This window comes from Gossypium hirsutum, chromosome A01 (assembly GCF_007990345.1).
Source record: "Gossypium hirsutum isolate 1008001.06 chromosome A01, Gossypium_hirsutum_v2.1, whole genome shotgun sequence".
NCBI lineage: Eukaryota > Viridiplantae > Streptophyta > Magnoliopsida > Malvales > Malvaceae > Gossypium > Gossypium hirsutum.
Window position 1 is genome coordinate 112375251 of NC_053424.1, and position 27647 is coordinate 112402897.

General features: G+C 36.3%; 1 protein-coding gene and 1 long non-coding RNA gene across 2 annotated transcripts; one reads left to right on the forward strand and one right to left on the reverse strand.

Moving 5' to 3' along the window:
* Positions 1–247: 247 nt before the first annotated feature.
* Positions 248–5805, reverse strand: LOC107925882 (uncharacterized). The gene is made up of 7 exons (XM_016856621.2): positions 5614–5805; positions 3424–4748; positions 2537–2592; positions 2210–2443; positions 1811–2102; positions 1520–1716; positions 248–905 (listed from the first exon to the last, which is right to left on the reverse strand). Exons 2-7 carry the CDS (start codon positions 4633–4635, stop codon positions 746–748), a joined length of 2151 nt encoding a protein of 716 aa, XP_016712110.1. The 5' UTR covers positions 4636–4748; positions 5614–5805; the 3' UTR covers positions 248–745.
* Positions 5806–10431: 4626 nt separating this feature from the next.
* LOC107925891 (uncharacterized) lies at positions 10432–11316 on the forward strand. The gene is made up of 2 exons (XR_001692082.2): positions 10432–10631; positions 10889–11316. It is a non-coding gene; the product is annotated as an uncharacterized lncRNA (long non-coding RNA).
* Positions 11317–27647: the final 16331 nt, after the last annotated feature.

The following is a 27647-nucleotide window of genomic DNA, read 5'->3' on the forward strand; positions in this document are numbered from 1 at the left end:
CATGAAATAAAAAATAATTAATACTAAATTAGAAACATCAAGAAAAACCCTTGTGAAAAATAAGAACTTTTTAAAATAGAAAATAAAAATTCATTTTTTTTACCACAAACAAATCAAGTTAGTGGTTAAAAATTACGAATGAAATCTATCAAAGATAGCATTAGTAGTACGGTTGAATTCATCGAAGCAATTTATGTTGAATTTAGTGTTTGCAAGCAATTACAGATAACTGCTGGGTACCCAAAAATAACAGATAATGGCATGTTTGATTTAAGAAACAAAAAGAACCTTTGAAGTAACAGTTTTTAAAACAACAGACTTTACCGCCTAACAACCTTAACGGCCACAACACTCACGTCCCTAACTGACACATGTCATAGACCCTAAACCTCCCGAAGGTAGTCAATGGCACAATGATATTCAGTTACAGGCTCCCCCAATCTTATCAGGGAAAAGAACAAGACAAACTTTCATTCCAGCCCCATGTATTGTTTTTGTATAACACATTTCAATAAATATATGTAGATTAACCAAACTATGAATCTAAAAGAGAAGATTAAGCAATTACTTTGTTGAACTTACTTTCTAGAAGTACAAAAAATGAAAAAAATAAAACTGAAGCCTGACTGATGTGATATATTCTAAAACAATGAATCTACAAGTTTTAACCCTGGTGAAAATTTTATACGAAAGGGGAACCCGTATGATTAAGTATATGAGATCTATAGAAAAGGGGAAAATTTTTCTAACTGTAACAGTTCAATCCCCAATCATAGGGCTGATATATAATCCTCAATTGAGAATCAGCTATTATCCCCAGGAAAGCTTCTGCGTTAGTTGGCTCTAAGAAATTTGAGGCATGTTTCAATACCTCTATCTCATTCTGCCCAAAATCAACACTAAACCTGTTTATTAACAGCAAATGACACAAGTTGTTACCCGCAGAAGAAGTAAATTTATAAGGCAGTAAAATTTTCAAGCTTAATACCTATGGAAAATTTATTGCTAGCCAACAAAGTGGTTTGCATTTGAATCATCCAACTTTTACTAACTATTCAAAACAATATCACTTCATAACAGCATGGCATCTTTCCTGTATTCTGTTTCTCTTAAGTGAAATTTATCAGTTCATGGGTGTACAGTGTACTAAAGGCAACTGCAAAATTAATATTTGTTAGTGCGGCAATTTTAAACCAATGACTGCTCTGCTTTATAGCTATTAGTTAGTTGTCTTGAGTTCTGAACCTTAGGTGACCAAGACTTGCATAACTCTACAACTAAGAACTCCTGTAGGCTTATACAAGTCAAAATGAAAGCATCAGTTTTTAGAAGCTCCCTTATGCCAATGAATTAGACTGCATGAACGTGTATGTTAATGTGGCTCTGTGCATATGGGTGTTACCATGAGTGTGCATCTCCGCATGTAGAAACTTTTAAAATCTAAATTTACCTACTGAACAGTAATGGCCTCTGGGAAGAAATACAAATTTGTGCAACAAAAACTCTTGAATTAACTTACCATTTGAGGAGCTTACTAGCATATGCAACCTTGCTACTCAAATCAACAGTAAGTCCACCAGATCTTATGAAAACCCGAGCTGCATCCATCAGCTCTTTATCAATATTTCTGGAAGAGTAGCATTGAAGAGCAGGCCCAGATCGGGTACCACAAACAAGGGCAAAGTGAATTAGAGGCTCAGGATATGGTAGAGCCACCTGATAAAAGCATATAACACCGAATGATCTAAATTCAATTTCCACATGAGACATTCAAGGCTTTAGTTTAGTTATTTTACCAACATGGTCTCACCTGTAACCGTTTATCTCTGACACCAAATGGTTTCAAAAGATTGAATGGTGGCCTTTGATTGCACCTTAAAATGCCGTTATGAATAGATGAAAGCGAGTATGTGAACCCACCAACAACGTACTTGAAGTCTCCTAACAGCTTCCTCCATTCCAATGAACCATTAGGATGACCCCACACTAAAATTGCATGGATGGCCATCATATTGTACAAGTTTATGAAGAAGGCAAGCTTCTCCTCCCTTGGCATGTCCTGGACATCTACTCTTTGGAGCTCTTGAATTATTCTTAAATACCTAAAATTTTTTAGCCATTAACAACAAAAACTTAATAAGTAAAAAGAATCAAACAAAATTTTGAAGACAGTAGAGTGAGCAATATCATACAGTAAGAGTTGTCAAACCTTGCAAACTCTTCACTTCCATGAACACTTCTATAGTCAACATGTCTTCCATATTCTGATGCATACGCTTCTAAAATGGCACAGAACAGAAACCTCAATCTTGATGCAATTTCAGTGATGGGCTTTGGCTTCAGTTCAATCATACCCCTTGGAGTGTTGTGACACTGAGTTGATACGACAGGATCATGGTCCAAGAACCGATACAAGTGGTTACGATCCTCCAATAGATTCTCACTATTATTAAGTGTCATCAAGAAAAAAAATTTATGAGAAGGATTGTCAACTGCTGAATAAAAGTTTTAATAAACTGGGAGGGTTTGGACTCACTCAAGAACATGTCGAAAGAACAGTTCACTGGCAAGCTTTCTCCCAAATTCAACAGCCTGTTACACGATGAAAAGGAAAAGAAAGGGGGAAATAATGCTGATATAACCACTTCCAAGAATGTATAAAAAGAGCAGGCATACAAAATCTGGAATTTTAAACTCAACTCAAAACTCTTAAGTAGTCTGATATGATCAGTCAAAAACTAAGAGAAACGAAATAAATAAATGGAAAATATTTGATACACTATTAGTGGAGTTTTTGGACTCCACAAGTAGGATTAGAGGGTTAATAAGTGTCCTATAGGAGTATAGTAAAATATTAAGAAAAAAGACATGTGGCAATTTTTTAAGGCAGCTTATGGAATAAAAACAGTACACTGCCAGAGTACCAAATATTAACCCCATAAATAAAATCTCCCAAAACCATTCGTTTACAGCAAATAAACAAGAGAACGAGGAAAACAAGAAGAGCCATTATTGCATTATGTACAACTATTTTTCTGAGATTGTTTATCATAAGACATGAAAGTAAAGATAAAATTACCATCTATAATGCACACACTTATTCATTATCTAGTTTTTCATCTGACCACTTGAAAGTTGAAAGGAAGAACGGAAAGAAAAGACATCAACGGAACTTTCAGAAGATAAAATTTTCATACCATCCTTCATTAAAATTTTAATACGCAGCAAAAAAATGTTTCTTTGGCTTTACTCTGCATTCACCATAGGAAACCACTAAAATAGTGCTCTAATTCAGGAAATATTGGGTCCTAACACTCTCTGGAGAAAAACAATAATAGAAATAGAGGACAAATCCGTGAAGCAAACAGTTATCACCTGACATTCACTATAATGGTCTGAGAGAACATAATAATCCAAACTAACCTCTTCCCTTTCCAGGTACTGATCTTCTGATAGGAAATCCACCGCTTCAGAACCTAGAAAACAATTAGTGAACCTGCGCATCTTGTAGAACCTATCCTTAACAACAATATATCTTTTCATTTTTTGGACAATTAGAGCTAGCTCATCCACAGGCCCTTTACAAGAAACATCATCTTCACCAGAAAGAGGTGATAAAGGAGCTTCAGTGGACGGTGCTTCAGTAATCAAAAAATTAATCTTCTCTGCAAGCTTGCCAGACATATCTAAGTGTATGAGTTCGCTCAAGCCTCCAATCAGTACTTCATTAAAGAAGACCTTAGGAACAGCACAAGATCCAGATAACTTCTCTAGCTCCAATTTTCTACTGGGATATAAATCAATGTTGATCTCAACATATCTAAGTCTTTTGCTGCGCAGAAACCACCTAACTTCTCTACAATCTTGGCATCCTAACCTTGCATATAACAAAACTTTTCCTTTTGTGACAACAGGAATAAGTGATCCTTCAGTGTCATCCTCCCCCTGTTCAGCTTTCCATCCTGCATCAGCTGTACATGACATCTTAATATAGTTTAGGGGATTCCAGGCAGATCTTTCTGCAGTTTGTTCCCCGATTTTAGAAGAACCTGGGGCACCCTGATAAACACGAACAGTGCCCATTTCAACATCATCTCTTTTAAAAGAAAGGTGATGCAAGACACTGGTCACTGCAACTGCACCCTTCTCCTTCACAAAATTTTTAAGCACCACTGCTTTCTCAGGCCACATATATCCCTCTTCCAGATTAAAACCCGAGGAACAAGTTGATGAATTTAGTTTGGACTCCATCCCTGGAACCTCTGTACCATCAAAGACAGGTTCTGGCTCCTCAAAATGAACTGCTTCTGCAGTCTCATACATTTCTTCTAGTGCTTTAGAATATGATTCCCTATCCTTATCCATCTTGTCACATTTTTTAACATGTTTTTCCTTATCACCTAAATTGTCCTGAACAGCTCTAGATTCGAAGGCTTGATTCTGATCCCTGTCATCACCTGATCTGTCTTGTCCATTAACCTCATCTAACTTAATAACATTGTAATTACTGACATTCAGACTTCGTGTCTCCTCAGGTTTTCCCTGAACTTTCTGAATTCCATCAGTAATTTCCCCTAGTCTTTCATCAATCAGAGAAACTGTTGCATTCTTGCCACCAGAGTTGTCCTTTTCCATAATGTGAGCAGCACATAAAGTTTGTCATCCAACTTGCTGAAGCAGGGCCCTTAAACATTTAATTGCTTCTAGTACTTGTTAGACACAAGAATCAAGGATTTCATTGCAGATTCCTGCAGGGATTTTGCACATGACTTAGCCAAATTCAACAGAAGACCAACTCCATCAGTCCATTGGGGATAAAAGTTCAATAATAATTTCTCATACACAGTCGGATTTGAAAATAGATAACTATACCAAAACTGCTTGACAAACAATAAGTTCTCCCGATTTCACATTTTAGCAATTCAAAAAGTTGGAAAAAGCAGAAAAATGGTAAAACTGGTATAGTCTATCAAGAACATGCTACAAAAACGAACATCTGAAATTCGCGTCCATAGTTCGTATTGATTGAATTTCCTAGGCACACTAACTTTTTTGTATCATTCTGACACCAAATTTACAAATATAAGCAGACATATTTAATCAAATCTTAATTACAAAATACTCATGATAGAGAAATGATCTCTTGAGCATTAGTCGCGATCTAGCAAGAAAGCCAAGCCACGAAGCTTTAATTATCGACCATAGTCGAACGAGTAGCTCATCTTTAACACGATATGGTGCTAGTAAAGCGAGAATATGCCTATATAATACTACAATACTAAAAAAACATAAAGGCTAACGGGAAAAGGGAAAAGAACAAAAAAAAAAAAACTAGCAGACAAATGCCTGCCATGTGAAAAATAAATTAAATTAAAGGCCAAACTATTTCGTTTCAGTTGAGATAATTGAAAATCATATAACAAGAAGAATAAACCTTAAGCGCTTAACGCTTGATCACGTTTTCATTTCGTTATCAGACTACTTAGCTGTCCAGAAAATGAAAAAGAAAAATCAATAAACCCTAGAAAATTACGAATTGATGAAAAGAAACTACGTTTCGCAAGTTAATCGTATTGGAAACAATGAAAAACGAAAGTGAGAGAGAGAGCTTACACATCCGGAGAGAGTGACAAGAAAGAGTTGAGAATGGAAAAAGAAAAGGTCTGAAAAGAGTTGCATAATTCAAATGGAAATTGATTATGAGTTACGAATTTCCGTTGGGGGGTTGCATTGAAATGAAATGAAACGGTAGGAAATTGTTGGAAAGGAGGTGAGGGACAGTTTTTTGTTTTTTAGTCAAGCGGGTAGCGGGAGAAGCGGGAAATCCAAGTTTTTTTCCTTTTCCTTTTATATTTTTATTATAAGTTTACCACACACGCGCGTAATAAATCGAAGAATATATAAAAAGATTTAGGTAAAATTGCCATAGAGGCCAATATCTAAGAGTTAAATTGCATTTTGCCACTCTACTTAAAAAATGAGCAAATTAGTCCTATACATTAAATCAAAAAGCAAATGGGTCTTCTTTTTTTAAATGTTATCCATTTGTATTAGTAAAAACTAGCTTAGTTGATAAAATAACCAGAAAGTGACACATGATGTGCCACATTTATCTCATGTTGACATATAGAGATCAATTTTTAACCGTAAAAATTTATGTAATTTTTAATAGATGAATCGGTTTGTTCTTTAATCTAACATACATAGACTATTGTACCCGTTTTTTCTAGTTAAATGTATAAAATACAATACAGTTCCTAGTACAAGTGTCTTCATGATATTCTTGCATAAAAAAAGATGAATGAAGTTTTAGTTGAATCTTGATGTCTTAAGTTCAAATTTCGTAATATGTGGATTTATAATTTTTTAAATAATTTCTATTTAAATTTTTTTTAAAAAATAAAATACTCTAATAATGATATTTATTACTTTTTAAATATAATGATGTTTTACTCTATTTTTAATTGAGTTAGTATGGTTTGACTCATGACACTAATTCAATTAATCATTTTAAGTATATAATTTTATTATGTATTAATTTATTAATTTATTATTTTTAAGGAATTAAAAAAACTTTTTAGTATAATTTTATTATTTATAAAATGAAAGCTTTTGTAAGGTTGATAAATTGAGTTGGGTGACGGTTCAATTATTTTTTTTAATTTCTTATTGAGTGAAAATAAAGTAAATCTAAGATTAGTTCACTATCTCAAAAAATAATAAAATATTCTAATTGTTTTTACTACATTGTTTATATTTTATGATTAAATTTGAAAAATAATGTTATTATTGAAATAGTAATTTAAATTAAATAATTTAAAATAAATTATTAAATAATTTCTTACATTTGGTAGGAACATTTTAATTGTTAATTAATTTTAATTGGTAATTTTTAGTTATTCTCATGATTTGTTTTGAGAAAAGAGAATAAATTTTTTTGTTTATTTTAAAAATGTATTATTTTTATTCATTTATCTAATTTTAAAATTAAATTTCTCTCTCTTTACTTTTTTTTAATACAATACCTAGAAGAAACTACTCATCTTCGACCCTTAAATAAGAAGATAATATGTTTTAGCACCACGCCCGAAACCACATTCTCTTGTATTAACAACAATGCCGATGTTTCAACTACTAATTACTCTCTATTTTATATTTAAATATTGTAATACATATATTTAATAAAAAAAAAGTAAATTATACCAATAGTCACTCAACTTTGATCTCAATGAACAAAAGAGTTACTTAACTTTAAAAATTTAACAAATTAGTTATTAACGTTATCGAAAATTGACAAATCAGTCATCCATTAACGTTTTCCATTACAAGCCTAATGGGACAGGTGACATGGCCAGTTAACTTGTCACGTTGGACGAGGCAAAGTTGAGTGATTGTCTTTTTAGTCTTGCCTTTTCCGTGTTTTTAAAAATGGCCCAATATTTTTACTTTTTGCGTAAATGATCCAATATGTTTATTCTTCTTCTTCTTCATACCAACAATCTCACCATCGCCACCTCTTCCACAACCATCTTTGGCGTCACCATCGTTGACCTCCAAACCACCACCCTATCCTCTTTTCTTTTCTTTTTCAACCCCTAATAGATGAGCCACTACAGTTGGGATCTAATTGTCTTTTTCTGTTGCCCAAAGCCATCAAATCTGAAAAAAATCATATTAAAATGGGATTGGAGACAATTTAAGGTCAAACTATCAGTGCCCGCAATCAAACCGGTGAAGAGAAAATCCTCCAAGACAACATTCAAGTGATTCAAGGACCAAAATGACTCGAATTTGTCAAGATCTTCATGGATATGATGATATAAACAAAAGGATCGTCAATTAAGCTAAACAACACTAACTCAATTACTAAGTTGCATAAAACAAAATTAGAAGCAAAATAAGGAGAACATCCAAACAAACTAAACAATCGATTGAACCCATGATTTTCGAGAACAAAGGAAGCGGTTCCTTCAAAGGGACAGCCAAATGCCGACAAATGAAACTCTGGGTTGGGTCAGTGATTAGCCGGATCCCAAATTTGAAATCAGATGGGGTATTATAACAAAAGATCTTGCTTTGTTCTTGTCGAAATGGTGATTTGGCCAGATACGACAAAGAAAAGCTCTTGATCGTTCTCATCATCGAAACTGTTATTTGTAAAGCTTGCCCCACCACCGTCGTTGCGATCCACAACCTCATGCTACTGCTGAACCACTCTAGAATTTTTCTCTTCTTCTCCTCCTCCTCCTCTTATTATTTTTCTTATTCTTCTTCTTCTCTGCTTCTTCTTTTTCTTTTACTGCCTAGCCCAGCTAGGGTTTTAAATCGGCGTCATTTACACAATGGGATGACAAGTTAACTTTTCGTTATGTCTGTAACGGAAAATGGTTTGTAGGATTGATTTATTATTTTTTGAAAGCTGGGTGACTGTTTTATAATTGAGATTAAAGTTGAGTGACTGCTGGTATAATTTACTTATAAAAAACTCCCTCAAATTATTACAATAATAATCAAACCATACTTGAATTCTATATCTATAAAAGCTATTATATAAAAAGGTGCCCAATAAATTTTTTTAAATAACAATATATACTTTTAATTTTAATCAAGCTAAAATGACAATTTTTCAGCAGATGTTGAGAAGGCCTTTATAAGAAATGTTAAATCCTAAATTAAATTAAGATATAATCTCTGTCGCCACCATTTTTATTTTGGAAAAAAACGGGGATTTTTAAAAAACGAATTATGGAGTCGCCACCAACCTTTTTTGAGGTGTAATCGGATCACCTTGAGGTTGATCATTTTAATAAAATATTTGATTTATTAAAATAATAATTTTAGGTCTACGAAAATTGAGAAAAAGGGTTCGGGAGTCGGTAACTCACGAGGAAGGGTTAGCACCCCTGTAACGCCCAAAATTGGTACCAATTGATTATTGAATGTCCTATCGTTGAAAATTTAGAAAAAATTTAAAATACGATTCCTTTAAAAATGTATGAACAATTCGAGTTGGATTTTAAGGTTCACTCGCTTCGAAGAAATAAAATACCACATCCAGCACCTTAGGACACAATACTTTAAGCCTCCAAAAACTAAGATCACCTCATGATTTCCAAAACACACGAAGTAACTCCAATCGGATTTTGAGATTCACTCGTTCCAAAGGAATGAAATACCACATCCAGTACGTTAGGACACGATATTTTAAGCCTCCAAAAACCAAGATCACTTTATAATTTCCAAAACACGCGACGAAAATTTTTGAAAGGGTATTCGGTTATTTGGTCCAACGATAAATTGAAACCCAGCACGTTAGGGCACGATTCCTCGAATTTCCAAACACGAAACATTGCCTTGATTTGTGAAGTTTCAAATACAATTGCAAAAAAAATGAGTCAATATATTTGTTTGATTATTTGGAGATAAAAACAATTGATGTTGAAAAAGAAGTTGAAATTCAAAAACATGATGCAATAAAGAGCATGCAAGCTTAGTATTAAGCAAGAAATAAAAATTCGAGGCAATAATATTACACGGATAAAAGAAATGATGAACACCGAAGAATGAACTAGGGTGCAGGATATGGCAACATATTATATCAAATTACACTAAAGAAATATAAAGTTTCAAAGTAAAATTAAATAAACAATTGGGTAGAAACCAAATTTTAAAAACATTACTATACTAACAACACAAAGATTTTAAAACAAGTCACATATACAACAACTTTAAAAAAAAATAAAGATATAAATGAATAATATATTATTTAATAACATATGAATATTTTTTAAAATAAATAATACACATATTAATTTACATAAAGAGGCTTAATATAAATACTTGGCGCATAGGAATATAAATATATAAAAAGTATTTGAATTAATAAAAGTGACAAAATAAGGTTTATATAAAAAAATTTGTAAAAAGGGGGAAAAATATATCTATATGAAATAGTATAACATCAGTAATATATACATATATAAAGCTAAATGATGTGAAAATATAAAAAGGTATGGGGATATTTAAATTTAACACGTTAAAATAAAAGAAACACATATTGAAATAATAAGTGAACTCAATTGAAACAAACCAAACTTAAAGAAATAATTTATGATTAAATAGAACATCAAATTAAAACTAAGGACCACAATTCAATGCGCACAAATTCACAAGGACAGAAAACGCAAATGATCCAGATCTCCAAAACGCAGCACCCAGGCGCGGGCCAAATTAAAACAGTATGCAAACTTCAGGGAAGATTTTAAAAGACAATAAAATGTGAATTGGGCCAATTTAGAAGTGGGCTCAAAGGAGGGGGATTAAAAGTGCAAATCCCCCATTTAAAAAGTAAATGCACGTGGACCAAGTCATCTACTGACTTTTTCCCTTCCCAATGTTATTTTACTTTATTTCTTTAAATTAAAACCTGCTTTAACAAAAATCAATTTTTACTTGAAAGAAAGCATTTTAACTTTGATTTCTTTTTTTTAAAACAAACCCCAAACTCTTTCTTCTTCCCCACTTCCTCTTTTTTCCAGTCGCAAATAAGGCTAACACCAAGCTTTCGATCGCCTCAATGACTGATTGCGGCGACCGAAGCAAGGCTTCCCCGTGGTGGAGTGCGACGTCTGGTGAGTTTCTCTCGGATCGTCTTTTACACATAAAAGAAAAAGGAAAGAAAAATAGTAAAACCGTAAAAGGAAAAAAAAAACTTCAAGAATCACCTTTAACAAGTGTTGTTATTATAGATCTCTGCTTGCTTTTGATTTTGTATCTATATTCTCTCTAACCAAAAGTAAAAAAAAACCTCCCTTACAAACAAAAAATCAAAGCTTTTATAGCCAAATACAAACGGTTTTCTGGCCATTTTCTTGCTTCAATATCGCAGGCTGTGGAGTTGTGGAGGAGTGCATGATTATGGGGCGTGGACGCGCGAGCCAGTGGGTCGTGCTCGGTGTGCCGACGCACGTGGTGGAGGGGAGCAGCAGCTGTTCCCTTTTTTGCTGAAAAGTTAGTCTAGTATTGGGCTGTTTGGGCTCTAGGGTTAGGTTTATTTTGGGCTTATAATTGGGTTTGTTGTTTTTGTAATTTTTGGATTTTTATGTGGGTTTTATTAGGTTTATTATTTAGTGTAATTGGGCCGGCTGTTATTTGTAAATGGATTTATTTAATATCTTGTTTTATTTTTTTGGTTTTTTGTATGTGTATGGGCCCGGGCCAAAAATTGGGTCTACATCTGTCCTTCTTTGCGCGTTGTTGTGTAACAAGAACGGAGCAAAGACCTCAAAAGGACCAATTTTGCCCGGTCTTACTGAATTTTTGACTTCTTTGGTGCTCCTCTTCTTCAAGTAGTCTTACAACAACTTCAAGAAGATAATACTTGTATATTGAGCCTGCTCCATTGCAACTTCAGAGGGATAAGGTTGGTGGCTAAAATCTGCTCCATAGTTGATACATGGAGATAAGATCTGTAATATTCAGTTTGCTTCCTGCAACTTCAGAAAGACAAGACTTGTATCTTCAACTTGCTCTCTACAACTTCAGAGAGATAAGGCTGGTGGCTAAAATCTGCTCCATAGCCGATACATGGAGATAAGACTCGCCATTTTCGATCTGCTCCATAGCCGATACGTGGAGATAAGATCTATAATTTTCAGTCTACTTCCTGCAACTTCAGGAAGATAAGACTTGCATCTTCAACCTGTCCTCTGCAACTTTAGAAAGATAAGAATGGCGGCTAAAATCTGCTCCATAGCCGATACATGGAGATAAGACTCGCCATTCTTGATTTGCTCCATAGTCGATACATGGAGATAAGATCTGTAATTTTCACTGATGTCGCTACATTGTCCTCTAGGGAGCTTGCCCTGCAGACTCTGTTTTATGTTTATGCCATATGATTAGAATGCTAAGACCGAAATGAATTAGATGCTCCTAACCAAATGTGTTATGAATGATATGAATATAGAAATGAAAATGGTTTCTTTTTCCTTTTTTTTTTTTAAAAAAAAACTTTAAGTGTCATCCCTCACTATTCATCAGAGTTTTATCACCATCGTATTATGCTGCCTTCTTACTTGACTAGCATTTCTCAACAAAACCTGTAGAAATAACTCATTTTGCTCAACTGGTTGGCCCCATTGCAACTCCGGGGGCTGTTTCACTTCTAGAACCTAAGGTTTGCCCCTCTTTAAAACCCCCTCTTCCATCAATTCGGTCTATTACCCCACTCCCTGGGCACCATAACCAGATGTGTACGCCTAACATTACATTAATGAGGAATATCATGATCCCCTCCTATGCCTTGGTTGACACAACATCATGTTTTTAATCAATATCTTTGACTGAAGAGATAATCCCAATTTTAACACAAATATTCCACCCTTAAGCTGGGTAAGTTCTAAACGATAATCCTATTTCAGGTTCCTGCACCATTTAGAAACTTCCAGAGTAATATGCAAAACCTCTTTTGCAAAAGTATTATTAATCCATTAACTGTTATTTCAATAAACACATGAACATAAAGATAAAGATGGACAAAACTGAAGTTTATTAGGAAAAAGATTCAAGAAAAATAAATTAATCAAGGGAAGCAAATATTGCCAGAGTACAAAAATAGGTAAAGGGGAACAAAAATGAACATCCCAGATATCGCAGCCTAAGCTCCTCCGCATGAACTCCACGAGGACCATTTTAAGCTTGTCATGTACCTAGGAGATCTAACGTATTCTGTCGATGCCACAAGACATGCGTACTTCCTCTTCATTAATTCCAGCACAGCAAGACTACCACATGCCCCATCCTTGGTCAAAATTTGAATTGCCCTTTTCGGGTTTTCAATTCAAAACCTCTCTAGTCTCAATGCGCTCTTTGCGGGTTTTCACCTTAGCTTCTCATTTTCATTTTTTTAGGCACCTTTTGTGGGTTTTAACCTCTTAAGCGAAGTACTTTTTGACTGAATCTGAATTTACTGGGTTAGGCAGGCTCCTACCATCCATCTCAGTTAATATGAGTGCTCCTCCAGAAAAAGCCTTCTTTACCACGTAAGGTCCTTCTCAGTTTGGCATCCATTTCCCTCTAAAATTTTTTTGCATAGGGAGAATTTGTTTCAACACCAAGTCCCCCTCACGGAATACTTTGGGGCGAACTTTTTTGTTGTAAGCTTGCATCATTCGCCTCTAGTATATTTGACCATGACGGATAGCCTTCAGTCTCTTTTCTTCAATCAAGTTCAGCTGATCATACCGAGACTGAATCCATTCTGTTTCGTCTAGCTTCAACTCTGATAAAACCCGAAGAGAAGGAATTTCGACCTCAATAGGCAAAATTACCTCCATCCCATAAACCAATTAGTAAGGTGTTGCCCCGGTAGAAGTTCTGACAGATGTTCGATAGGCATAAAGAGCAAATGGTAACTTTTCATGCCAATCCCTGTAAGTCTCAGTCATTTTCCCCACGATCTTTTTAATATTCTTATTGGCTGCCTCAATCGCACCATTCATTTTTGGGCGATAAGGTGACAGTTGTGGTGTTTAATCTTGAACTGCCTGCAAACCTCCACTATCACGCTATTATTCAAATTCAATGCGTTGTCAGATATGATCCTTTCTGGCATGCCATATCGACATATGATTTTTTTTTTTTAAGAACTTGCTGACTGCCGACTTTGTGACGTTGGCATATGAAGCAGTCTCCACCCACTTGGTGAAGTAATCGATGACCACAAAGATGAATCGATGTCTATTAGAAGCCTTCGGTGAAATCGACCCTATAACGTCCATGCCCCACATTGAAAAAGGCCACGGAGAAATCATGACATGAAGGGGTGAAGGAGGCACGTAGATCTTGTCACCATAAATTTGGCACTTATGACATTTCTTGGCATAGCTGATGCAATCTCCTTCCATTGTGAACTAGTAGTACCCGAATCTCATAACCTTCCTGGCCATTGTGAACCCATTGGCATGCGTCCCGCAGACACCCTCATGGACCTCTTCCAGGATTTTCTTACCTTCAACAGCATCAACACATCTTAACAGTACCTGATCTTTCCTCATTTTATACAGGATTTCTCCATCCAAGACATAGTCACTGGCTAGCCTTCTTAACGTTCTTTTATCATTTTTCGTTGCCTGGTCAGGGTATTCACGATTCTTCACATATCGTAAAATATCATGATACCAATGATAATCATCTCTTTCCTCTTCGTTGTCTATATTGTAACAATGAGCTGGAGCCTCATAAATACTCATCTAGATCGGCTTCATATTCTCTCGTCCATTTACTCTGATCATAGAAGCTAACGTAGCCAAGGCATCTGCCATCTGATTTTCATCTCGCGGGAGATAAAAGAAAGTGATATTATCAAACACCTTAATTAGATCCCGAACTAGTTCTCGATAGTTGATCAACTTTGGGTCTCTTGTCTTCCACTCACCTTTGAGCTGATAGATCACCAGTGCAGAATCCCCATACACCTCTAACACCTTAATTTTACGTTCGATGGCTACACGGATTCCCATGATACATGCTTCGTACTCTGCCATATTATTTGTGCAATCAAAATCCAATTTGCAAGTGAACGGATAATGATCTCCAGCTGGGGATATCAAGACTGTCCCAATTCCATTACTAACGGCATTTGATGCTCTGTCAAAATTCAGTTTCCACGGATGATCTTCTGAGGTGCCCTCTTCGGTAATTGCCACATACATTAGATCTTCATTTGGGAAATCAAAGTTCAAAGGCTCATAATCTTCCAAAGCTCTGCTGGCTAGAAAATCTGCTATTGCACTCCCTTTCACAGCCTTTTGACTCACATAAATTATGTCGAATTCAAAAAGTAAAATTTACCATCGGGCCATCCTTCCACTCAAAGCAGCTGACTCTATCATTTACTTTAAAGGGTCCAATTTTGAAATTAACCAAGTCGTATGGTACAACAGGTACTGCCTCAATCTCCGAGTAGTCCAAACCAAAGCACAACATAGTTTTTCAATTGGTGAGTATCTCATTTCACACTCAGTGAATTTCTTACTGAGGTAATATATCGCCTTTTCCTTCTTTCCCGTCTTATCATGTTGACGGAGCACACATCCCATTGAATTGCCAAATACTGTCAAATACAATATTAATGGCCTACCAGGGTTAGGTGGCATTAGCACCGGGGGATTAGACAAATATTGTTTAACTTTGTCAAAGGTTTTCTGGCACTCATCATCCCACTCGCCTGGGTTGTATTTCTTGAGAAGGCGAAATATAGGGTCACATTTCTCAGTCAGCTGTGAAATGAACCGGACGATATAATTTAGTCTTTCCAAGAAACCTCGAACTTCCTTCTGAGTGTGCGGCGGAGGTAATTTTTGTATAGCCTCGACTTTGTCGGGGTCGACCTTCATTCCCTTTTCGCTGACTATAAAACCAAGCAGCTTCCCTAACCTAACTCCAAAAGTACATTTTGTTGGATTGACTTTAGCTGAAACTTCCTCAATCTCAGGAACAATTTCCTTAAAACCTGTATGTGCTCCTTTTTCATTCGGGATTTTGCGATCATGTCATTGACGTAAACCTCAATTTCCTTATGCATCATATCGTGAAATAAGGTTAGCATGGCTTTTTGATACGTTGCTCCCGCATTCTTCAACCCGAATGACATCACCCTATAGCAAAAAGTCCCCCATAAGGTTATGAATGTGGTTTTTTTCATATCTTCAAGATGCATCTTTATCTGATTGTACCCAGAGAAATCATCCATGAAGGAGAACAGTGGGTAACCTGTCGTGTTGTCCGTCAGAGTGTCGACGTAAGGCAAGGGGAAGTTGTCCTTTGAGCTGGCCTTGTTTAAGTCCCTGTAATCTACACACATCCTCATCCTTCCATCTTTCTTAGGGTCAGAGACGACGTTAGCTACCCATTCTGAATAATTAACAACTTGCAAGATCCCGGCATCAAATTACTTTCTGACCTCTTCTCTTATTTTTACTGCAACATCGGGTCTCATCCTTCGAAGCTTCTGTTGAACAGAATTGCACTCTTCTTTTATGGGGACGCGATGTACCGTAATATCAGCTCTTAGCCCAGGCATGTCTTGATATGACCACGCGAAGATATCCTTGAACTCTTGCAGTAAATCAATGAGGTCCCATCTTGTTTCCTCAGTTATGCAAGTTCCAATGTTCACCTCTTTCCCCTCTTCCAAGGTCACACTCTCGATTGTCTCTTTATAGGGTAGAATCTCTTTCTCTTCCTGTTCTACCATCCTTAACAAATCTGAAGGTAAACTACAGTCTTCATCATCTTCAAAATCTTGAAATCCCTCCAGACACACGTCTCGCTCAAAAAGGAACTCTGGGTTTGTAACAGCATCACTCATGCCATTGATATCTAGAGACCTATTGTAGGCACGAAAGAATATCCAACAAACAAATGGACCTAAATATAACTTTATTTGTATAGTATGATTATAAACGAAATGAAAGGAAAATGAAAGTGCATTTATATTGAAATAAAAATTTTGAACATGAACCTATTTCACAAAAGATTCTTATTGCTTCTACGCTTTTAAAACAACAAGTGTGTTTTGAACATTACTCTGTATTAGCACTAAAAACTACAGGAATTTCCTCCGCAGTCCAGTTGTTCAGAACACTTCTAGGCTCATAAAGGCGAATGCTTGCTAAGTCATGTTTCATTACTTTCTCTTCAGATATGACATTGATATTCAAATTTTCCATTGCGTCTTCAACTGTTCCCTCTCTTGTCATCTTCAATTCAGGATAAATAACTCTACCCGACACAAATGTATAAGATATATAGGGAAAAGTCATTGATTTCCACTCGACTTCTGCCCCATTCAGTCGTGCTCTTCGTCTCTTCTGCCTCCTTTCCATCTCCTTTCTTTTCTACTTTGCATCTGGTCTATACCTTAAGCCAAAGCGATCTTGTTTGTCAGCCAAAACTGGCATCTCAACTCGCCCATGAAGATACTTTTCAAGTCCTCTTCCAAGCAAAGCTCCATTTCCCACTGTTAATTGCAAACTCATCATTGTAGCATCATATATTCTTGGCATTGGGACCCTGCCCCCTTCAAAGATGAAAGTTGCATTTACAAACTCCAATGACCGAAAGGAACATTCAATTGCTTCATCATCATTTTCTATATATGGCGCACTACTAGTAACGGATGCAATAATGTCCTCCTCAGCATTTATCGTTATCAAGCGGCCCTCTGTCACCAGCTTTAACTTTTTGTGCAAAGATGACGGTACTTTCTCTGCCGAGTGAATCCAAGGCCTCCCCAACAAGTAATTATAAGAAGGCGTAATATCCATCACAAGGAAATCTACCTCGTACGTGTTTGGTCTGATCTGTAGAGGTACCTCAATTCTTCCCATCATTTTGTTCTTAGTGCCATCAAATGCCCTCACTATGTTCTGGCATGTCTTCATACGAGAGCTATCTATTGGTAACCTATTTAATGTGGACAAGGGTAAAACATTCAGCGCTGACCCATTATCAATTAGTACCCCCGGCAATGTATACGCTTTGCAGCGAGTGGTGATGTGCAAAGCCTTGGTGGATCCCATGCCCCCTGGTGGTATTTCATCATCACTGAATGAGATGAAGTTATCAGCACTTATATTACTAACAATGCGGTCTAGCTTGTTCACTGAAATATCTTCAACGACATAAGTTTCGTTCAATACCTTCATCAATGCATTTCAGTGAACCTCTGAGTTTTGGAGCAGAGCTAGTATCGATGTACGTGCGGGCTGCTTGTGCAATTGTTCCATAACACTATACTCACTATGTTTTAGGAACTTCAGAAATTCTTTAGCTTCATCTTCAGTTACTGGTTCATTAGCCAGTGGTTTTGTCCTCTTTTTCCCTTGTTCAATCATCACGGACTTCCCTTTTCCAGCCTCGACCTTTGTACTTGGCATGCTGACCAGACTCTCCTCCCCTGGATATGTCACATTACAGTTATAATTTCAAGGTACCCTTTTGTTATCCCTATACGGAAAAGCCGCGGGTCTCTGGATTACAACTCTCGGTGTAATTTTTTCTTCAACTTTATTAATTTTCGGTCGCGAAATAATCACCACTGGGTGATTGACCTCAGAAACCTTCTCTATCAACCCCTTCGCCGAGAAGCATACATCTTCTTTCTCAGTAAACTCAAAGAACTTCAGTTCTTTGTTGTCCATTAGAGCCTGTACCAGGGCCCTAAATTCATTACATTTTTCTATCTCATGGTCCCCCTCTCCATGAAACTCACAATAGTTCCCTGCTTGTCGGGATTTGCTCCAAAAGTCTTGCATGACTAGACCATTATCCACCATCTTTTTCAAAACCTCCCTCATCAGGGTTCTCACTTCTGCCACATCCAACTTAATTCTCCTTCCTATATTCTTGACTATTGTGTTTACCCCTTTATCAGTATGATTGGGTAACGGATTTCCTACACCAGGTGCATCATCGAATTTCACAATACCCATGCTGATGAGCCTTTCGACTACCCTTTTAAAAGAGGTGCAGTTCTCTATTGAATGTCCCGCGATTCCAGCATGATATTCACATTGAGCACTTGTATCATACCACTTGGGGTATGGGGGTTGCAGTGGTTTTAAATAAAAAGAAGATATAATGTGTGCATCAAACAAACTTTTATACAGCTCACGATACTTTACTGGAATAGAAGTAAATTGGGGCTTCTCCATGTTCTGCTTTGTATTGGGCTCCTGTCTTGGCGAAGCTTGCTGGCCCGTGGCTACCACTTTCGGTTGATTTACCATGATTGGTTTCGCATAAACCATATTCGCATTGCTGACTTCATTTTCTTTCTTTTTCGGGGCCAACCTCCTGGTACTTTCCCCTACCTCTATCCTTTCCGCACCTTATTGCATTCTCAATCATTTCACCAGAGATAACTATATCCGTAAAACTCTTAGTTGCGATTCCCAACATGTGATTAATAAAAAGTGCCTTCAAGGTATTAATGAAAAGTATGGTTGTTTCCTTTTCCAACAGTAGGGGTTGGACTTGTGTAGCAATCTCCCTCTATTTCTGAGTGTATTGCCTGAAACTTTCATTCGACTTCTTTTCCATGTTTTGTAATGTGATCCTATCAGGCGCTATGTCAGTCACATGGCCATATTGTTTCATGAAGCCCTGCGCTATGTCTTTCCATGATTTGACTTGGGTACGACTTAATTGATTGTACCACTTAGTCGCAGCCCCAGCCAAACTGTCCTAAAAATAATGGATCAATAACTAATCATTATTGACATGACCAGTCATTCTCCGACAAAACATCGTGATATGAGCCTCAGGGCAACTAGTTCCGTTGTATTTTTTGAATTCTGGCATTTTGAACTTCGGAGGGAGTACCAGATCTGGGACCAGGCTCAACTCCTTCGCATCCATTCCACAATGATAATCAGTGCTTTCCAACGCCTTGAATTTTTCCTCCAACCACTTGTATCGATTTTCTAGCCGCTTTGGAAATTCTGCTTCTGTCTTTCCTACTTCTATGACCTCATCGAAGTCAGGAACTGTAGGATTTGCACAATTGTCTTCGGGGTTAGAACACGAGCCCGTTGAAAAATTTAGCAGTGCCGAAGTACTAGTCTGATATTGGGGTTTGATACTAATAGACACCTTTTGCGGAGGCACTAGGGTGTTTGTTGGGGTGAAACCCGGAGGGTAAGTAAGAATCATGCTATCATCTTCAGCATTGACCATGGGACTCTTTCCCTTTTCTGGCTTTCCAACTAGTAGCTGAGTCAGTTCGCTCATCATAGTCCTTTGAGATTCCAGCATTTGATCTTTCATATCTTGCTGGATCTTAGCTAATTGCTCTTGTATTTGCGCTTGCATCTGTTCTTGCATTTCTTTTTGCATTTGCTCCAACTTTTCAAACCTTTGATCCATAGCTTTAGCCTTTTTCCGTGTGTAGTATTGATGTTCTAGGGTAACTATAATATAATTTTTAATCAGGATTCTTTTGTGAAATTTAATGCACATGATGCGATGAGAGACGTCGATTCTGATTTAATTCCATTTAAAAAACTTTATTAAAAAGCAAAATCCTTTACATAAAATAGATCACATATACAACTTAGCCCTAATGCTCAAAGTTTTAACTTTCTTAAGAAGGCAAGCTAGCTCACGACTCCGGTCCGACTCTAACTCATACTTCACACTTAGGACATCAGCCTGAACCGCTAAGGTCTGTAAATAATCAGCCACTTCTCGAATCTAAGCCATAGCTTCACCCATGATGTGATCTCTATCTCTGACCTGGTCCTGCGATTGACGGAGCTGTTCCTTCCACTGCTCATTGTTCGACTCAAGTAATTCAATTCGAAGCTCACAGTTTTGTAGAGCAGTCTCGAACTTTTCTACCTTCCCATTCAAATCTTCAATCCTACTCAGGTTGGCTCTTAATTCAATATCAGAGTTACGACCAGGGTGCTGATGCAGGGCCTTTTCTAGCTCCGCTACCCGAGCTACCAACATCTCTTTCTCACCTTGGCCTTTAACCAAGCTCTTCTTTAAGGCACTTTCACGTGCTCGAGCATCATGAAACCTCTTCTCCCACTGATCAGCTCTAGCCTTTTCCGCTTGAATTTTCTATTGCCACTGCTCTAACATCTTCTCCAACCCGGCAGTTTTCATCGACATACGTAGCTTCTTGTAATCAGTTTTCAAACTGTCCAGGCCTTCCTCAACCTTCTTTTCCCCTTTTCTCAACTTCTCAGCCTCGAGTTTCTGAACGTCGACATCCAATCTCAAATGCATCTTTTTTTCCTCTAATTGTTCTATGTTTTTCCCTAACTCTGCATTTCTCTCTTCGAAGTCCCGTTTTACGATTTCAAGCTCGGAGAGGATTACTTGCAAATATTATTCCATCGTACGAAAATCCTCCAAACTCGGCTCGGGGATATTATCATTAACTCTTTTACTCAACCACCCCTTGTATTCAGTAGTCGTCATTGATCCAACAGCCAATCTCTTCACCCAGTGCGTCTATTTCCAAACATCAGAAATCTCTTAAACCTTCTTCTTATAATTATTCTCCTTATACGTGAACTCACTCTGGCCTAATCCATATGTCATCGGTATAAACTGCCTTGACCTGTATTGTCTTAAAACGAGCAAAGGGGCATATCCAGCAGCTCCCCAAATTCCAAGTAGAGATACCCAATCAAAACTCCCACACCGATAGAGAATCTCATTAGGAACAAACCAAGGAGCTCTCCACTCAACATCCTCTTCCTGAAGATTTCGGAGAAGCTCGATCCAATTTTCTTATGATATGTCATCTCTCCTAGACATGGCTGCTATCTCCTTTAACGGGGAGTAACTCTCAGAAAAAACTGATAAGAAACCTTATCTACCTTCTAGAAATAGCTGTGGAACCAAGCCAACAATAAATGCACACACCCTATAAATCTACCTTCACTTGCCCTCTGACATGCACTCAAAGATCTGAATGTCTCAGCAAGAATTGCTGGCATCGGTGTGACCCCTTTATCAAGTCGATCAAAGAAATCAGCAACTGCTTCATCTATATGCCTTAAAGCCTTGGGAAAATCACCAAACCATAGATACTTAAGGCGAAGACATCAACTTTCCTCTTTGTATCCGGATGTGCTACGACCAGGTCCCTCAAACTTACCCAAGGAATGCACCTACCATCACCCTTTTGCTGAATTCGAGCTGTAACCCATTGTTCACTTATCCCAGTGATACTCATTAACTTCTTTACAAAAGCTGGGACAACGAAGCAAAGTCGTATACTACTCCACAATAGGCCCCAATTCCACCTTCCCGAAGGTTAAACAACTATACGCCAGGTTCCAAAACTGAGCCATAGCCCGAAACAAGTACTTGTCCACCTTGATATCGAGCAGGTAGGGTAAGTCACCATAACTTTGATAGAATAGATGCTTGGTCTCATCATCCCAACGAGCCCATATATCTCTCAATTCTTGGAACTCGTTTTGGGTCACGTTGATGCGAGTGAAGCCCGACAACCCCGATGTATACCCCTCAGCTAGGCTATCCCCTTTCTCAAGTTGCATCTTCTCTGACCATATATAGACAGCCGCATTATCCTCTACTTTATCAAGGAGTTCGCTCTCCATAACAAGCTTTCTAATTTAGCAACCGAACAGAAATCGACACCTCTTTAATATGAAATGACATGTAAAACATAATCACAACAAAACACAACAAGTTAGAATCAAAAAATAAAATTTAAGCAAAATAGAAAATAATTAAACACCTAACTGGGTAATCACTAGAGTTCAACATAGCTCTACCTAGGGCGGGCTCCTAGAGTTTACTATATGCGGCTCGGTTCTAAGAAAATGGTACCTGAACTAGCAGATTCCTCAACCCTCACCCATTATAGGCTCATGCAGATCGAGTTCAGTTCAGGGTAATACATTTCCCTATGGCCATGCGAAGGTGAAAACCTCACGAAGGCATAGGTACGGATGTATCCCAAAAGCAGTCCACTAGCCCATGCGGAGGTGAAAACCTCACGAATGCGTAGTTTCTCACTTCTACTTAAAAAGGTGCGACCACAACGGTCATACAAGATGATGTGAAGAGATATAAAAAACTCAAAATGTAAAACACGAATAAAAAGACCAAAAACCATAAAACCCATGAAATGCAATAAAAGGATCGTACGTTAAAATCTAAATTTTAAATTTTCGACAAAAAGATAGAAAATAATCAATTTTACGGCTTGACTCTCTTATTAGTCCCCAGTGGAGTCGCCAAGCTGTCGCCACCATTTTTATTTTGGAAAAAAACAGGGATCGATTTTTAAAAAACGAATTATGAAGTCGCCACCGACCTTTTTTGAGGTATAATCGGATCACCTTGAGGTTGATCATTTTAATAAAACATTTGATTTATTAAAATAATAATTTTAGATCTATGAAAATTGAGAAAAAGGGTTCGGGAGTCAGTCACACACGAGGAAGGGTTAGCACCCCCGTAACGCCCAAAATTGGTACCAATTGATTATTGAATGTCTTATCGTTGAAAATTTAGAAAAAATTTAAAATACGATTCCTTTAAAAATGTATGAACAATTCGAATTGGATTTTAAGGTTCACTCGCTTCGAAGAAATAAAATACCACATCCAGCACATTAGGACACAATACTTTAAGCCTCCAAAAACTAAGATCACCTCATGATTTCCAAAACACATGAAGAAACTCCAATCGGATTTTGAGATTGACTCATTCCAAAGGAATGAAATACCACATCCAGTACATTAGGACACGATATTTTAAGCCTCCAAAAATCGAGATCACTTTATAATTTCCAAAACACGCGACGAAAATTTTTGAAAAGGTATTCGGTTATTTGGTCCAACGATAAATTGAAACCCAGCACGTTAGGGCACAATTCCTCGAATTTCCAAACACGAAACATTGCCTTGATTTGTGAAGTTTCAAATACAATTGCAAAAAAAAATGAGTCAATATATTTGTTTGATTATTTGGAGATAAAAACAATTGATGTTGAAAAAGAAGTTGAAATTCAAAAACATGATGCAATAAAGAGCATGCAAGCTTAGTATTGAGCAAGAAATAAAAATTCGGGGCAATAATATTACACGGATAAAAGAAATGATGAACACCAAAGAATGAACTAGGGTGCAGGATATGGCAACATATTATATCAAATTACACTAAAGAAATATAAAGTTTCAAAGTAAAATTAAATGAACAATTGGGTAGAAACCAAATTTTAAAAACATTACTATACTAACTGTAGAAGCCCAAATTGCCCGGGCCCAATTACAATTAAACCCACTAACCCCCTAAAACCCACTTACAACCATCAGTCCAATTTAACCTAATTTCTAACCCAAACCCCTTAACCCATTTCTTAAACCCAAAACCCGAATGGCCCACTAAAGTATCAGCCAACCCCATGACCCATTTACAACATAAACCGTTAACCCAAACCCTAAATGTTAATATCCCAAATAATACCCAAAACCTAGAGGCCCAAATCCTTGACCCAAATGCTGACTTAGGGTTTCAATTTCTGAAACCCTAACCTGCTCAGTGCCGCAACCACCCCCCTACTTGCCTCTGCCAAAGCCTGCAGCACCGGCCACCTGCCCTCTGCGCCCCCATCACCTCTCAATTGCTCCTGCAAAGAGAAAAAGGGACAAGACAGAAACTAATAGAGAATAAATTGTAAGGCTATAAAAGCCGAATCAAAATGTTGTAAGGGAGGTCGGCCAAATTTCCAGTCAATACAAACATAGTATTTCTAAATACAAATAAAACAAGGATTCCAAAGCAAGAACAAAACAGCAAATCGAAGGGCAAAACAAAAAAAACTAGATTCAAACACAAGGTGATTTTACTTAAAAAAAGAAACCGAATCTTTCTTCTTTTTTTTTCTCATATACTACAAATTTATATATATATTACATAACAAATATATAAAAAATAAAAGGAAAAAATTTAAATTTTTTTACCTCTTCGGCCACCGTGCACGGTGCTGGCGCCGGCGACGGACGGTGGCCGACGATCGGCCGGTGACCCCCCTCGGCCGGAATCCCTCTCTCCTTTTTCCCCTCCCTCTCTTCTCCCCTCTCTCTTTTTCTTTTTTTTTCTTCTGCTGTTAATAATGAATTTTTTAAAAAAAATTTGGCTTTTATAGGGACCAAAATGCATCGTTTTGGTCCCCCCATTAAACAAAAACGACGTCGTTTTGGTCCCGGGTCGGGTCGACCCGACCCGCTCCGAACAGAATCCGCGTGTTTTTAAAGCGGAAGGGCTAATTGCGCTTTTAACCCTTTCGCTTTTCTGGGGTTTTACAATCAAGTTTTTTCATTTTCAATTTGGCCCCATAATTTTTGGCTTTTCAATTTGATCCCCCATGTTGCGCTGCGTTTTGACCAAGGGGTTTATTATGCTTTTAGTCCCTCCAGGTTAGGCGCGTTTTATAATTTCATCCTCTTCTTTTTATTTTTTTCAAATCGGCCCCAATAGCTAATTTTTCAATTCAATTTCGCCCTGTTTTTTACTTTTTTCTGTTATTCGACTTTAATTTTATTATTGTTATAGTTTTATTATTATTGTTATTATCATCATTATTATTTATTAGTGTATAGTTTATGTATATATGTATATATGTAGTAATGTTCTATTACTTTATTTTTATAATTTCATTATTATAGCAACTTTTTGTATCTCAATATTACTATCTATATTATTATTATTTTACCACATTATTATATTATGGTTGTTATTAATATACTATTATTATATTTATTAATAATATTATTAGTACTAATGTATATTTTCACTTAATATTTATGTATGTGTCTACTTGTATGTATTTATATATTGTACTAATAGTTTTCTTTTTTTATATTATTATCTCTAATATATGTATATATTGTATATATTTAGATTATATATATTATTTCTTTACTATTCCATGTATATATTTTTATACCATATCGTGTATATATCTTCATTACTCCTATCATCATTATTAATATTAGCGTGTGTTATCGAATGTATGCATATATGTATCTTTAATTGTGTGTTTCTATTTTTATTATATATGTATTGTAATACGCATATGCATGTGTTTTAATTAATTGTACGTATTTCGCATACTATTTCATGTAGGTATTTTTTATATAATCCTTATTATTGATACCAATGTTAGTACATATATTTTATTATACGTATATATATTTTTTATAGTATCATTTTCATATGTTATTATGTTTATTATTTCTTTTCTAAATTGTCACTCATGATCTTAATATTATTATAAGTTATTTGGCGTACACCTATCTTTTTTTTGTTACTATTTTTACTATTATTATTAGTATATGTCTAGTGTATATGTTCATTTTAAATATATTATGTATATATATATATATCTATATTAGGTACCTATATTTAGAATTATTATGTAAACATCTTTCATCTCTATGCACATACACCTTTCAATATATATATCACTATGAATATACTTTAACATTAATAGTTATGTATATTTTTCATCACTTCATGTATATTTCGAATATTATAAGTAGTATATTTCCAACATTACTACTAATTATATATATATGTAAATATATATTATGTACATACTCTTAATGTCATTTTTTTTACATAGGTATATTCGTGGTGTTCTCATTGTGTTCTCGTATTTGATACTATTGTTACATTTAATATCGCGTGCATTGTCTTTGTTTTTAATATTATTGTCGTATGCATTCTGTACCTTGCTGTATTTACAATTATTATCTTTCGTTTCCCGCCCATTTTTATACATTACCTCGTTGTTCATTATTTCAAAAGGTTTATTCGTGTTTTCATTTATTTCAATAAGCAAGAAAGCGTACCGATTTAAACACCATGTCATCGATTTCATCGCTATGTTGGGTGAATATCAAATGACTCGGGTTAAAACGGTATATCCTTCTCAAAAACATAAAAATTAAAATTTCTCGTCTTTTCAATTGGATTACGATTAAACCTTTCATTGAACTCGTATTTTTGAAAATCAAGACAACTCGTGTTTATAAGATACCAATTTTGGGCGTCGCGAGGGTGCTAATACCTTCCTCGCGCGTAACTGACTCCCGAACGCTAATTTTATCTGGCTTTTAATGTAGACCTAAACTCGGCCTTCTTTTTGTTTTAAAAATTAATTTATTAGGTGTCCGATCGTACCTATAAAAAGGATCGGTGTGACTCCCCTTTTATTTCAAAATCAAATCTCGGTCATTAAATTTTCAAAATCAAACACCCTAATTAGCGACCAAGCTAAATTTTTATGTCGCTACAGCATGGCGACTCCGCTGGGGAGCCTTTTGAGAGTCGTGTCTGGAATTAAACTTGCGTTGTCAAAATTTTCAGAGTTCCTTGTTCAAAATGACATTTAGTCGTGATTTTCAAATTTTTGTTTTCAAAAAGTCATGCATTCGTACTATGTTGTAAATATTTTTTCTAACTCGTCTTGTCTTTTTGTTTTTCAACTTTAAGTTTTATGGTTTTAGTTTAGTAGTTTTTTACAATAAAATGAAAGGTTTGTGAGTTTCTCCCTACACACCGTGCACGTGCATCTTTGCATAACATGAGCTCTATACCCGGGCTCCGTCTGTTTAAGTGGAAGTAAATGCTATGCCTTCGTGAGTTAACTCGTCCCTCCGTACAGGCTAGTGAATACTTTCGGGTTACATATAACTTATGCTTTCGTGAGTTAACTTGTCCCTCCGCATAGGCATAAGTAAATGTAATCCCTTGAATTGAACTCGTGAGCCTGTGATTGGCTATGACCGAGGCTTCGTACTAATCTTAGCAGATGACAGTATGGACAATTCGAGTACCTATCTAGAACCTAAACCGCATATAGTGAACCGTACGAGCCACCTAATTAGAGTCATGCCGAACCTCCGTCCGTTAATGGTCACCAAAATAAGTACATGGGAGACGCGCTTCTTACCTTTTATCTCTTTGACATTTGCACTTTTTATCTGAATTTACCGTAATTTATATTTGTTGTGGTTACTAACCAAGTTTGATTGTTTTCATTCTTATTTTACATCATGCATTATAGGCATCATATTAGG

Excerpts from the sequence above, each read along its gene's own strand:
- LOC107925882 (XM_016856621.2), bottom strand. The coding sequence starts at position 4,635 with ATGGAAAAGGACAACTCTGGTGGCAAGAATGCAACAGTTTCTCTGATT. Across the intron at positions 2,593-3,423 it reads AGTACCTGGAAAGGGAAGAG|GCTGTTGAATTTGGGAGAAA; the intron begins GTTAGTTTGGAT and ends ATCGTGTAACAG. Across the intron at positions 2,103-2,209 it reads GGAAGTGAAGAGTTTGCAAG|GTATTTAAGAATAATTCAAG; the intron begins GTTTGACAACTC and ends AAAAAATTTTAG.